Source organism: Henckelia pumila, unplaced genomic scaffold (genome assembly GCF_033568475.1).
Source record: "Henckelia pumila isolate YLH828 unplaced genomic scaffold, ASM3356847v2 CTG_112:::fragment_1, whole genome shotgun sequence".
Lineage (NCBI taxonomy): Eukaryota > Viridiplantae > Streptophyta > Magnoliopsida > Lamiales > Gesneriaceae > Henckelia > Henckelia pumila.
In genome coordinates, this window is record NW_027331763.1 from 486412 (window position 1) to 501613 (window position 15202).

At 35.4% G+C, this 15202-nt stretch overlaps 1 protein-coding gene and 1 non-coding gene across 2 annotated transcripts; one reads left to right on the forward strand and one right to left on the reverse strand.

Annotated features, from left to right (window-relative positions):
- Positions 1-22: 22 nt before the first annotated feature.
- Positions 23-3175, reverse strand: LOC140870644 (uncharacterized; the record flags this gene model as incomplete). Its single annotated transcript, XM_073273037.1, has 5 exons — positions 3070-3175; positions 2375-2595; positions 1297-2254; positions 719-1122; positions 23-271 (listed from the first exon to the last, which is right to left on the reverse strand). Coding segments are annotated over exons 1-5 (1938 nt in total), but the record flags the coding sequence as incomplete, so codon positions are not given.
- LOC140870653 (small nucleolar RNA R71) lies at positions 2646-2756 on the forward strand. Its single transcript, XR_012147503.1, has one exon. It is a non-coding gene; the product is annotated as a small nucleolar RNA R71 (small nucleolar RNA).
- Positions 3176-15202: the final 12027 nt, after the last annotated feature.

The window sequence follows — 15202 nt, forward strand, 5'->3', positions numbered from 1 at the left end:
TTTCTTCACATCTTTTTAAAACTTCTTCCAAATTTTTAAGACAGTTTTCAAATGAGTTTCCAAAAACAGTTATATCATCCATAAAAACTTCCACAAATTCTTCAATCATGTCACTAAAAATACTTAGCATGCATCTTTGAAAAGTAGCCGGGGCATTACATAAACCAAATGGCATTCTTTTAAAAGCAAAAGTTCCGAACGGACAAGTGAAAGTAGTTTTTTCTTGATCTTCTAATGATATTGGTATTTGATAATACCCCGAATACCCATCAAGAAAACAATAATAAGGATTACCTGCCACTTTCTCTAAAATTTGATCTAAAAATGGTAACGGAAAGTGATCTTTTCTAGTTGCATCATTTAATTTTCTATAATCAATGCACATACGCCAACTAGATGGAATCCTAGCTTGTAATAATTCTCCCTTTTCATTTTTTATAACAGTGATGCCTGATTTTTTTGGTACTACTTGTGTTGGACTTACCCATTTACTATCCGAGATTGGATAAATAATTCCGGCATCTAATAGTTTTAAAACTTCATTTTTAACAACTTCTTTCATGTGTGGATTTAATCTTCTTTGTGGTTGTTGATATGTTTTAGCATTTTCTTCCAAGTGAATTCTATGTGTGCAGATTAAAGGATTTATACCTTTTATATCTTGCAAAGTCCATCCAATTGCATTTTTGTGTTTTTTAAGTAGTGTTATTACATCTTCTTCTTGTTTTGGTAAGAGGGTAGAAGATATTACAATAGGATATGTTTGATTTTCACCAAGAAAAGCATATTTTAGTTCTATTGGCAAGGGTTTTAATTCAAGTTTTGGATGATCATTTTCTTTTACTTCTTCAAGTTCATTAATTTCTTCAAATAACTTTGATTTAAAAACATTTTTTGAATCAAAACTTTCCACTAAACAAACTTCAGATTGTTGATTTAAGTTTTCTTGGTGTATATTTTCTTCCACAATTGTTTCTATTGCATTATCATCTTCATCTTCATTAATACTTGGTTGTTTACATAAATTGAACACATTAAGTTCTAAAGTCATATTTCCAAAAGACAATTTCATTATTCCATTTCGACAATTAATTAAAGCATTTGAAGTTGCTAGAAATGGACGTCCCAATATTACTGGAATTTCGTTATGTACTTCTATTGGTTGTGTATCCAAGACAATAAAATCCACAGGATATATGAATTTATCGACTTGAACTAACACATCTTCTACGATACCTCTAGGTATTTTGATTGACCTATCGGCTAGTAAAAGAGTAACAGATGTAGGTTTTAAATCTCCCAACTTAAGCTTTTCATAAACTGAATAAGGAATTAAATTCACACTTGCTCCCAAATCTAACAAAGCTTTTTTAATTTTATTTTTTCCAATAATACATGAAATTGTTGGACAACCGGGATCTTTATATTTCAAAGTAGAATTATTTTGAATAATAGAACTTACTTGCTCCGTTAAGAATGCTTTCTTCTTTACATGCAATTGTCTTTTTACAGTACATAAATCTTTTAAAAACTTTGCATAAGAAGGCACTTGTTTAATAGCATCTAATAATGGAATATTTATTTTTACTTGTTTAAAAACTTCATAAATATCAGAATCATTTTTTTGTTTTTTATTATTAACTAATGCATGAGGGAAAGGAACATGCTTATTTGACTCACATATTATTTCAGATAATTTATCATCAACTTTCTTAATCTTAGGACTCAAAGTATCATCTTTCTCGAAAGTATCAAGATTTTCATCCTTACTCTTTGAGTTTGACTGATATTTGTTTTCATCACTATATGGATCATTAACTATTTTACCACTTCTAAGAGTAATAACAGATTTTACTTGATCAAATTTTTCTTGATTTTGATTTTTAGGATTAGGTTGTGGTTGAGATGGAAATTTTCCTTTTTCATGAATATTAAGTGCAGATGCAAATTTTGCAAGAGTTTCTTTCAAATCATTCATAGATTGAATGTTTTGAATATTGATAGACTCTTGCTTTTGAATGTATGCATGAATTTCATCTTCAAAATTTTTTCTTGGAGGTGGGATATAAGGAGCATAACCTTGATGATTTTGGTTATTTTGAAAAGGTTGTTGTGAAGGTTGTGCATTATTATCGTTCCTCCAACTAAAATTGGGATGATTTCTCCAACCAGGATTGTATGTTTGTGAAAAAGGATCTAATGTTGGTTTTTTAAAATTTTTAACATAATTGGCTTGTTCATGGAGACATTCTTTAAATGAAGGCAAAGTAGGACAATTTTTTGTAAGATGATCATGTGTGTCACATATATGACAAACAATTTCTTGAACACTTTTTAATTGATCACTCTTTTTCATTTCTAATGACTCGATTTTTCTTGCTAAAGATGCAAGTTTAGCTTGAACATCTACATCATCTTTAAGATGATAAATACCACCCCCATTTGTTGAATTATTGGTTTTACTTGGTGGTTCAATTGAGCCTATATTATCCCAATTTTGAGCATTTTCTGCTAATGACTCCAAATATTCCATAGCTTCATTTGGGTTTTTATCTTCAAAAGTTCCATTACACATGAATTCTATCATTTGCCTATCTTTAGGTATTAAACCTTCATAAAAGTGAGAAACTATTCTCCATATTTCAAAACCATGATGTGGGCATGTATTAAGTAACTCTTTATATCTATCCCAACATTGATAAAATGTTTCCCCTTGTTTTTGAGAAAAAGTTGTAATTTGTCTTTTAAAAGAGTTTGTTCTATGGGAAGGAAAAAACTTTTTTAGAAATTGTTGTTGCATTTCTTCCCATGATCTTATTGAACTTGATCTCAAATTTTGCAACCATGTTTTAGCTTTATCTTTTAAGGAAAAAGGGAAAAGCTTTAATCGAACAGTATCCATGCTACAATTTTGATCATTATAAGTGTTGCAAACCTCCTCAAATTCTCTTAAATGCAAATATGGATTTTCAGAATCTAAGCCATGAAAATTTGGTAAAAGTTGAATGACTTGTGGCTTAAAATTGAAATTAGATGCATCAGGAGGAAAAACTAAACAAGATGGTGTACTAGTTCTTATTGGATTCATATGGTGCCTAAGTGTTCTTGGTTGTTCATAATCTTGATGATGATTATTATTATTATTATCATCTTGATTATTAGAATTATCGTCCATGTTTAAAATATTTTCAGTTACTCGAACAAGTCTACCACTTTGTTTACGACTCCAAACAATCATACAATTAAAAACAACATACTATTTACATAATAACAAAATTAAACTTAATTTATACCTCCCCGGCAACGGCGCCAAAAACTTGCTACAACTTAAATTGTAATTCACCCAAGTGTAGGTTGTCTGCAAGTAATATACTCGTGAGTACGAGATCGATCCACGGAGAGGATGTTGTAAGTTTAATTTTAGCAATAATATATTATAGATGAAAATATTATTATAAAACTTCAAATACACAAATTATAAAATTGTCAAGGTTTCAAAGGTTCATTGTTGGTTTATTTAAGATTGCTTAATAAAAATAAATAAAAGAAACTAAAATAAAAATAAACATAAAAGAACAATGAAATATTTAAACAAGTATATCATATAATATAGTTCCCACTATATTAATATCAGATTAACCGATATTTAATACATGGTACCCATAATATATATATAGATGAATAAATATAAACATAAAAAGAACAATTAAATATTTAAACAAGTATATCATATAATATAGTTCCCACTATATTAATATCAACTGATATTTAATACATGGTACCCATAATATATATATAAATGCATAAATATAAATTGACATAAAAGTAAATGTTAGATCAAATCACAATATTTTATTTAGAACAACCGGCAGAGCCACGCTATCGTCTAAATAAAATATATGACTTTATGTTAGATGCGATAAAGTAAATGTTAGTTGCGGAAAAGTAAAAGTTAGATGCGAGAAAGTAAATGTTAGTTGCGGAAAAGTAAATGTTAGTTGCGATAAAGTAAAAGTTAGATGCGAGAAAGTAAATGTTAGTTCAAATCACAATATATTATTTAGAACAACCGACAGTGTCACGCTATCGTCTAAATAATATATATGACTTTATTATAAATAGATACATATATTTATAGTATATAATTATTGTAGTATTTATTGTATCATATTTGACAACAAATCAAGGTAACCACATTCAAGGTACCAAGCATTTGATGTAAATAGATAACAACAAATCATCCAAAATTATACCTACAAATAAAGATCAATTAGTAAAAATAAAAATAGAAAAGAAAAGAATATACAAAATATAGACAATCTTACTTGACCAACAATGAAACCTTTTCACCTTGACATAAAAAGATTTAGCTTTCCATGAACATGAAACTCAAGAATAAAGATAAAAGAAATTTCATACTTGAACTTGAGAAACTTGCACACTCAAACTTTTATTCTCACACACAAAATATTTATTTTACAAATGAAGAATTCTCTACACTCTTGCACACTACAAAGCTTATACAACACATCTATTTATAGGCCAAATGAGAGGAAGAGTCCAAGGCTTATTAAATGTGAAATAGTAAAGTTGGTGGGTGCTTGTCTCCTTGAATGTCAATACCATGACCCAACTTTAATTGGCATGTTTGATGCCTTAGACCACCGATTCAGCCTTTCTTTTCAACATAGAACACGTAGGATATTTTGTGTAGATGTGTTTGGACAACTCATTCACCCATTTTGGATAAAATATGAAATACTTATGATATTTTTACTCCAAGCTGGTCATAGTAAAAGTAAATCTATCTCCATTTTGATGTTTTATTATTTTGATCATCTTAATGAAGTTTTTGGAATTTCTTGTCTTCTACAAAGTTGAAGATGCCTCTTTTGTGATTCTACAGGTTTTGAGATTACTCCATTATGACCACTGTAGCTTGAGTAATTTTATTTTTACCAAACCTGCGCAAACCGTAAAATACAACATTTTAGTAAAACATTTAAATATAAACACATAACACTAAAATAATACAACTTCATAATTTTAATTAAACTTAAATTTTAAAACACACTTTTTAACATATAAATAATTACAAATTTTAAGTTTCATCAAGCCACACGTCATGGATGACGTAATATCATCGGTGCCTCCGATCCTCATCGGAGCTTCCGATCCCGATCGGAGCTTCCGATCGTCCCTTCGGAGCTTCCGATCCGTCCAATCCCCAATTTATTTAATTAGCATTAATCCTTTAATTACTCAATTAGGGCACGGGCTACTACATGATGCCTATGCCAGCTCAAAAATTTACAAGGACAAAACAAAGGCTTTCCATGACAAGATGATCTCTCGACGGTACTTCGAAGTCGGTCAGAAAGTTCTGCTCTATCATTCACGACTTCGGTTGTTTCCAGGTAAGTTACGTTCTCGTTGTAATGGACCTTTTGTTGTCACTAATGTCTTTCCTCATGGTGTAGTCGAAATTCAAAGTTTGGACACATCCAAAACATTTAAGGTGAATGGCCATCGGCTCAAGCACTACTATGAGGGAATCCAAGAGAACGTCGAAGCGGAAGAGCATGATATCGCTCTCGATGCCCCACCAAATGTCGAATGAATCACGGCATGCAGTCGAGCTATAGACTGACTGCAAATTTAGCGCTGACTGGGAGGCAACCCAGTGTTCTTTCCTTTTTACTTATGCTCGTTTTTTTTTATTTTTTCTGCTTTATTTAGTCTTAATTTTATGTTTTTGTTGCTTCTTGTTTTTCGGAATTTTGAAAAAAAAAAAATTTTACTTTTTGTGTCTCGCTCGATCCGCAAGATTTTGCGGATCGAGTGAGCGTTTTTTTCATCGGGACAGTAAGGTTTGTATTTTGGTCTCGCTCGATCTGCAACATTTTGTGGATCGAGCGAGAACACTTTAAGTCGGGATAGTAAGATTGGATTTTTTATCTCGCTCGATCCGCAACATCTTGCGGATCGAGCGAGAGCTCTTTTTGCCTTAAATATCGCAGACCCTTCCTTTCTTTTCTTTCTTTCCTTATGTCTTTTCTCTCTCTCTCGTTATTCATCCCTGCACCCCCCAAATTCGTGCCTCCATATTTCCCCAAATTTCTCTCACAGGGATCTCTCGGAAGCACAGCTATATATCATCGGAACAATCTTCTCCGGTCACCTTCTCCGACATCTCTATCATCGGAACTTTACTCAGTCGCCGGTCCCCGTTCGAATTATTTTCTCGTCGTGGGTTGTTTTTCATCGGTTTTCTCTTCTCCGTTGGCATCTCCTACACTAGTTCATCATTGTTGATCGTATATTCTTCAAGGAGTACCGGATTATTCTTAGCCCACAAGGCGTTCGACAAATTTCCCCTACAGATACTACTCTCATCTTACTACTCTTCATGGGTCCTAAACCCGCACGACAAAAGGTTGAATCTTCTTCTCGGGCCGCTGAGCGAGCCGCTGATCGTGTTTATCAAGAGTTTGTGGGCCACTTTGTTAGTGAAGCCGCTCGTAATAGATACTTCGAAGCCAAGGTGAGTCGTTCACCCATCCCTGAACGTGGCTTTGAGAACAATTTGGCCTACCCCGAGTTTGTCCATACTATTCATGACCGTGGGTGGACGAAATTCTGTGAGGACCCTGCACCAGCTGTAGTGCCACTTGTACGGGAATTCTATGCCAATGCAGCCGAGCGCACAGATAGCAAGGCTTTTGTTCGGGGGAAACTGGTCTCTTTTCTCCCCCATGAGCTGAATGCCTTATTAGAAATACCGGAGGTAGACGACTCGCTCTACCAAAGCCTGCAAAATGGTCCGCATTTGACCGAATTACTTGATCAACTTGCATTTCCTGGCGCTACATGGGTCGGTTCCGCTTCTATACTGAGCTTCAAGGAGCGATTCTTGCGTGTGATTCCTGCTACATGGTATGGCTTTGTGATTCGGCGTCTGATGCCGATCTTGCATTCTAGCGAAGTCAGTCTCCAACGCGCCACCATTCTTTATGCGCTGGAAGTTGGAGCACCCATTAATGTAGGACAGGTTCTTCATAATGAGATCCACAGGTCCATCCATAATATCACACTGGGTCTCTACTTCCCCACGATCATCTCCTGTTTATGCATGCACGCCGGTGTTGCCATTAGGAATGATGAAGAGTGGTTGTCACCTCAGCGACCACTCGACTCCGCTTTCATTGAAGCCAAGAGGGCACACCGTGTTCAGCACTTTGTAAGAGACGGCCACAACCAGCCACCGCAAGCTCCGCCAAGACCACCACCATCTGCTCGACGATCTCAAGCTGACGCCATCCGCGAGCTTTCGGCTTTCGCTCACCATCAGGATGCCTACAACATGGTGGCAGCGCATAATGCGCAGGCTTTGGATGCTTTGTTGCGTAATCTGACAATCCATCATGGTCTTGATCCAAATGCCGTGCCAGCCGCTCTGTCGTACCCGCCACCCTTCCCATTTCAATACGCTGCCCCTGTCCTTCCTCCGGAGGCTGACGAGGAAGATGCCGCAGACCGATAGACCAGGGGAGTCCCGTTTTGTGTTTCTGCATTTCATTCTGTTTAGTTCTTTGGTTGTGTTCTTTTGTTTTTGCATTGAGGACAATGTATCGTTTAAGTGTGGGGGGGTTGCATTACATGCATTTTGTTTATTTTGTTTCGTTGTTACATTTTGTTTTGTTGTTATGCATCGTATTGTTGTTATGTTCGTTTGTATTGTTCAATTACATGAGTTAAGGATGATTTCTACTCTTTTTAGCCTATGACGAGTTAGTTGAAAAAAATGGATTTTTTTTGAAAATTTTTTAACTCTTGATTGGATTTGAGAAACCGTAGGTTGTTTGTTGAATAATCTTAAGCACGCATGTTTAACCAGTGAAGTGTAGCGATGTATTAGATATCGTGGATGTCTGTTGGACCATTGCACGACAATAGGTGTTTGTGAAACTTGATAGAGTTTGAATCTTGATGATTTCTTTGATATGACATACATGATCTTGGGCGCACCTAAAAAAAAATTATTAATTAATTAAAAATTAAATAATAAATGTACAACTCCATCCGGGCCTTGACAGGATGTAAATCCTAAAAGAGCAAGATCAAGCCTAAGTATGCGGATAAAATGGGGTTGATGCTCCATCCGGGCTATAGACGAGGGGATTGAAATTCTAGTCCTGTTTTAGTTGTAGCTAAGTTTGCGGGTAATTATTGGGGCTAAAGCAATACCGGGTGCAAAATCCGGAGGTGCGTAATTTTATCTCAGGAAAGTTGTGTTGTGTTGAAGGATTGTTAGGAGGAAAGTTCTTGATGGTGTAGCTTACAATGAATTGTTAATAGGTCGGCGAACAGTCTTGAAACTTTTGTCTTTTGAAGTTGCATGTAATTGGGGTAACATGGCACACACACACGTTCGCATTCGACTGAAGGTGTATCATTGATAATTGAGAGTTGCTATGAACTTAATTTTTTTAGATGGAAGCGGTTTTCTCTGAGGCTATGTTTTGCGTGATTCATCTTTTCTTATGTTTTCATTTTGTTTTCATTTTGTTTTTGCATAACTTGCTCGAGAGCGAGCAAGGTTCAAGTGTGGGGGTATTTGATAGTTGTGTTTTTGTTGCATTTATTAGTGTCATTTTTGTTGTTGTTTTGCATTAGTTGCATGTTTTATTTTAGCATTTTGTTCGTATTGCATTTTCCGTGTTTGCATGATGGGATTTTTGATTTTATGGTCAGGTCTCTTATTTTGCGTACTAAGAAGGAACTCCGGAGGAATGAAGATTTGAAGCAAAGGAAAGGCCGGGAATTTTCTGGGAAGCATCTCTCGCTCGATCTGCAGAATTATGCGGATCGAGCGAGCGCATAAATTATGAAGGCAGTAGGATTATGAAGTTGGTATCGCTCGATCCGCAGGAGTTTACCGATCGAGCGAGACCCGTTTTCCGCAAGACAATAGCAACTGCAATTTTCTCTCACTCGATCCGCAGAATGTTGCAGATCAAGCGAGAGCCATGTTTCGGGAAAAAAATATATTTTTGGAAACTTTGTTAATTTAGTTCCTAGCCTTTATTAGACTTTTATTCCGTTTTTATTTTGGATTATCAGACGTTTTTGGAGACATTGGAGGCTAGGTTTTCTTCTTCTTCTCTAGAATTCGAGTTTTCTTAATTTTTCTTTGATTTTTATGAATTTTGCTGTGAACAGTTGTAGCTAAACTCTTTTAATTGGTTGAGGGAGACGAAACCTTGTTATATTTCATTCATGAGATTTGATTTGTAATGTTACAATCTTTATTAAGTATCAATTTTTTCTCTGTTTTATTTTAAGTTTGTATGCGAGATTTTAGGATTGGCCATCTTAGGATTTTGTATTGCGAGCGATAGCTAAATTAGAATTCAAATCCGTAATTGTTTGAAACCTCTAATTTGCGAAACAATTACGTGTAATAATTTGTGCTGTTGAGTTTATTATTTCGTAGGGTCAATTATTGGATAGGCTAAATACAATCGCTGGTATTGTGTTGTCTAGTTTTGTCAGTTTTACTAGTTTGAATGTTACCGTGGATTTAAATCTAGATTGCTGTTATCGGGTTGGTTCATTGGTAAGGGTTAATTAAGAATGATGTTTTCTAATTAACTAAAATTACGGTGAAACAGGAATTGAATTTTCTATGGCGAATATTTAATAAGATTGATTATTTTTAGAGAATCGATGATTGAATGAATGAATAACAATGGTGTAGTCGACCGATACCAAGTCTCGTCTCCTATTGAATTTCTCCAGTCTTTTATTTAATTTTGCATGCTAGTGAATTTTTAATTGCTTAAATTTCTTAGTAGTTAATCCAAACTTGAAAACCCCTTATTTTATTTATTTAGAACACTTTGAATTTACCTTTTCTCGTGGGAACGATCCCTACTCACACTACTACATTTTTAATGATTATCTGCTTGAGTTGGGTAATTTGGGCGTACACGATAAGCGCTACCATATGCATCCACATATCTACATTCCGTATTCGGATACGAACTACGAGGAGTTGGGATAATTATATCAAGATCGGATATGAATTTTGATGTCGAGATCGGATATGAATCTTGATAATAAAAGAAACTCGTGAGTCATTCATTGCATCTACATTATATCAGGAATTGATATTGGATCTTGATTACATGTTGAATTGGATATATGAACATAAATTGCTTGTCTCGTTGTTATATATATCATGAATTGTTATTACTTGATATTGCCTATTTTTTTCTCTTTTACTAGGAATTGTATTCTAATCGGAGTTATCCGATTGTTGTCTTGTTTTGTATGTGTACTTGGAAACAGGTTGTGCAAGTTCGAGTCAGGGGCAGCATGACTAGACTGGGATTGTGACGATAGAAGTGAGGGATTGGTTTAGAAGTCGAACTTTGTATTCGAACTCCTTTGGTTGTATTTTGAATTGTAGAACATAGAATTGATGCATGTTCTACTAGATCGGTATTTGTACAACCTTAGAACTATCATGTCCTGGATTTATGCATGTTGTATGTCCTGGATTTATGCATGTGGTATTAGAAACGAGGTCCTCATACCCTTCTCCTCCGCACCAAACAGCAATCAAGTCGTCAGCTTCTCCCTGTTCCAGAAACTGAATTCGCTGGCTTGGGTTTTCTCTCGTCTCTATTGTTTCTCCACTAAACTCCAACACGCCGCGAGTCTTCCTTGTTCTTCGAGCACTGCAATTATTACGATGGTTGCACTTCTCTCCACTATCGATAAAGAATGGGACCCAAACGAGTTCGTCTCACCAGCGAGTCTTCTAATCCACGCTCTGTGGCTCTTGCATCTTCACAAGCCCTCGCCGGTAAATTCGTGAGCCAAACGGCATGATCACGCTAAGGTACACCGTTCTCCAATCCCCAAACGCGGAATTGAACTCACTTATTCTGATAGCGAAGTTTATCTTTTTATTGAACAACGTGGTTGGGAATTATTCTGTAAACAACCTCAAGCCGCTATAGTCCCTATTGTGCGGGAATTTTACGCTAATGCTGCAGAGAGGACCGATGGAAAATCCTTTGTTCGAGGCAAACTGATTTCTTTTGAGCCGAAAGAGTTGAATTCTCTACTTGAGAATCCGGACGTTGATGACACCCTTTATCAAAGCCTCAAGATCGACCCGGACTTGGACGATGTTATCGGCCAACTGGCCTACGATGGAGCTTTGTGGCATGATCCCATCTCCTCCCAGTTTTTTAAGGAGAGCTACTTGAAATTGACTCTGGCCACATGTTATATCTTCTTGACCAAACGTCTGATGCCAATATTGCACACCAGTGATGTAAACCTTGAGCGTGCTTTACTTCTCTACGCTCTTGATTTGGGTTGGCCAATTAATGTGGGCCGCGTGATACACAGCGAGATCTGCCGGTAGGTATACTCCTTCGCTTTGGGTCTCTAATTTATGATGATAATTTCAGCACTATGTATCCGCGCTGGTGTTCCCACTCGCTTTGATGAGGAATGGTTGCATCCCATGCGTCCCGTGGATAAAGCTGCAGTTGAAGATAAAAAGGCCTACCGGGTCAATAAATATGTGCACGATGGTCAAGTTTCTACCACCAGTGCTCCCCCTTGGCCACCTCCTCCCTCTCGTCGCACCACCACCAACTCCGTAAAAGAATTGACTGCCTTTGCTCATCACCATAATGCGTTCATGGCTGCCACCATAGCTAATCTTCAAGCCATGGACGGAATTATTTGAGGCATGTATACACTTCTTGGCCTTGATCCTGCCACGCTTCCGCTGGCTGTACCGTTCCCGCCTCCTTTCCAATTCCAATTTTCCAACCATTTCCTTCCACCTGAGGCCGAAGAGTAGGAAAATGCCAATAATTAAACCAGGGTAGTTTTGTTTTACATTTGCTTTGCATTGTCATTTCGTTCTTCGTGTTGTTGTGTTTGTGTTTTGTGTTTTGAAACATTGAGGGCAATGCTTTAGCTAAGCGTGGGGGGTGCATTCATTGTGTTGCATATTTTTTTGTTGCGTATCTGCATATAGTTCATGATATGTTTTGTCGTTGTTTCATGTGTTTCGTATGCATAAGTAGAGAATGGATATTGTTAGCCTATGATGATGAAGTTGGGGAAAATTGAATTTTTGTGAAAATTTTTACTCTTGATTGAATATGAGAAACCATAGGTTTTTTGGTGAATACTTTAGGCACGCATGTTTAACAAGTGAATTGTAGCGATATATTAGATGATGTTGATGTCTGTTGGACCATTGCACGACAATACGTGTTTTGTGGAACTTGATAGTTTCTTGAATCTCGAAGATCTTGTTGATATGACATATACAATCTTGGGTGCACCTGTTAATTTTTATGAAAATTTTTGAAAATAAAATTAACTCCATCCGGGTTATGAGCAAGAGGATTGAAATCTGATAAGTTTATTTTATAAACTTAAATTATTTATGATTTTAATGGTTAATTGTTTGTTTCGAGCAGATTTATGCGCAAGTTTTGTTGTTTGTGTGTATGTAGGAGAATTAGGAAGATGGTAAAAAGAAGAAGAATAAATGGAGAAAAAGAAGGATGTAAAGAATAAAGAAAATAAGAAAAAGAAAATAAAAGGTAAAAGAAAAAGAAAAATAAGAAGGAGAAGAAGAATTTAGCTCTTATTTAAAGCGCTGTAGAAGGGAAAAGAAAGAGAAAGAGAGCGCTGAGTTTTAGCGCTAAAGAAGAAAGAGAATCACAATCGCGCTTATTTTGTGAAATTGGAGATTGAGAATCCGAAGCGTATGCGCGCCCGCGCTGGAAATATTGAGCGCCCGCCCTCATCGAGAAATCAGAGTTTTAATTATTATCGGAAGGGAAAGTTTTTATTATTTTGGGCTTTCTATTGGGCTTTTGTGTGCTTGTATAAAAGGAAATCTGGAATCCGAATTTGAGAGGAGGCAGCCACACGTACTTAACTCAGACACAATTGGAGAATTTGATCGTGAAATCTTTGGAGAGAAATCTGGGAAAATCGTGAAGAGCATCAATCAACAAATACGAAGATTGTTCAACCAGACACGGAAGATCGCATATTCGGATTTGTTTTCTTTCTTTGAATTTATATTATTGATTTGATGTCTATTTTTATGAACATGAATTATTTTTATCAGAATTTTATTATGAACTAAATGTTTAGAGTCTAGAGGTCAGATGGAACCTGGTGTAGACACTTTCATGAATTTTTGATTTTATTGAATTGAGTTCTTCTAGATTAATTGTTTTTCTAGATTTGAATGTGTTTTCAATTATCTGGTCAATAATTGAATTGTAATATTTATTTGACATCTGGCACTCGGGAGCGGAGATTTTGAATAGGACCAATAGAAATAACACTGTTAATTATTTATTTAACTCGGAAGAATATATAATTTAACAGAGCTTTAAAAAGAACATTGTTTTGCATAGATCACTACAAGTAGATTCTTAATAGGGATATTGGAATTGAATTGTAGTTGATAAACATTATTTGTTGCTCGGGAGAGGAAAATAATACACTTAAGTGTTCTTGGCTATTAATTGACAGGAATTCATGAAAATAAATTAATTAGGAGTGATTGTTGTTAAAACCAGGTGAAATCTAAACTTCTAGATCATTTTTTCTCTGATTGATTAATCTCTAAAAATTGTGTGCGCGTTACTAAAAATTCAGTGTTTATTTATTTTTCTGCAAACTTTTCAAATATTAATTTTCTAAATAAAATTTGGACTATTTTAATTACAAGTACTAGATAATTTAATTTTACTCCTCGTGGGTTCGACACTCTATTCATCATTTAAAACTTGACACCGTGCACTTGCGGGCACAAATATCGCAACAAAAATCCTAATCATCTTGCTTTTGAGTAAGTATGCGGATTGAATGGGGTTGAAATTTTGAAAAATTTTAGAATAACAATTCCATTCGGGCTTGGAATGTGATTGAAATTCTAGTCACTATTTCATAGCTAAGTTGCGGACCTAATGGAATTGTAGTTCCATCCGGGCTATAGACGAGGAGATTGAAATTAGAATCCTATCTAGTTATAGCTAAGTATGAGGAAAATTATTGAGGCTTTAAAAATGTCGAGTGCAAAATCCAATGGTGCGTAATCATATCTTAATAGAGTTGTGTTGTGTTGAAGAATTGCTGAGAGGAGGGTTCTTGAAGGTGAAACTTACACTGTATTGTTATAGGTCGGCGAACAGTCTTGAAACTATGTCTTTTGAAATTGCATATAGCTAGGTTAAGATGACACACACACACACAAACACACGTTCACATTCGAATGATGGTGTATCATGTAAAATCGAGAGTATTCGTAAACTGTTTTGTGTGTGAAACTTCTCTGAGACTATGTTATGCATGATTCATCCTTTCTTATGTTTTTTTTATGTTTTAATTTTGTTTTTGCATGACTTGCTCGAGGGCGAGCAAGGATTAAATGTGGGGGAATTTGATATTTGTGTTTGTGTTGCATATTTTAATATCATGTTGTTGTTGTTTTGCATGCATTTATATGTTTTAATTAATTATTTTGTCAATATTTCATGGATCATGTCTTCATAACATGCTCCCTGGTTTATTGTGTAGGATGTAAAATTTTGGATGGAAAATTGAGTCAGAAGTTTGGCCGCTCGATCTGCATACTTTCACCAATCGAGCGGGCATCATGGAATAAGAAAGATTTCGAGACAGAATTTCACCTGCTCGATCTGCCATATTCAAGTGATCGAGCGGCCAGAAGAAGAAAAGCAGGAGTTGAGACAGAGTTTTCCTCGCTCGATCTGTCAAGTTCAACCGATCAAGCGAGCTGCGCAGTTAGAGAAATAATCTTTAATTTAGGAAACTTTATTTTAAGGACTCTAGTCTTTTATTGGATTTTAATTCCGATTTGAACTACTTTTAATCAGATTTGGATGTGTAGAACACCAAGTATTCCTTGGTGGCTAGGTTTTTTTCCAACTTTTCTTAGACTTCTTCTCTTCTTTTAATTTTTCTTATGAATTTCATGAATTGTTGTGGCTAAGCTTTTAGAACTTGGTTGAGGAAGACAAGCCCTTGAATTTATTTATTTGTGAGATTCAAATTTTTAGTGTTTAATTATTATTGAGTATCAAAAGTTGTTTTGGATTATTTTATGCTAGTATGT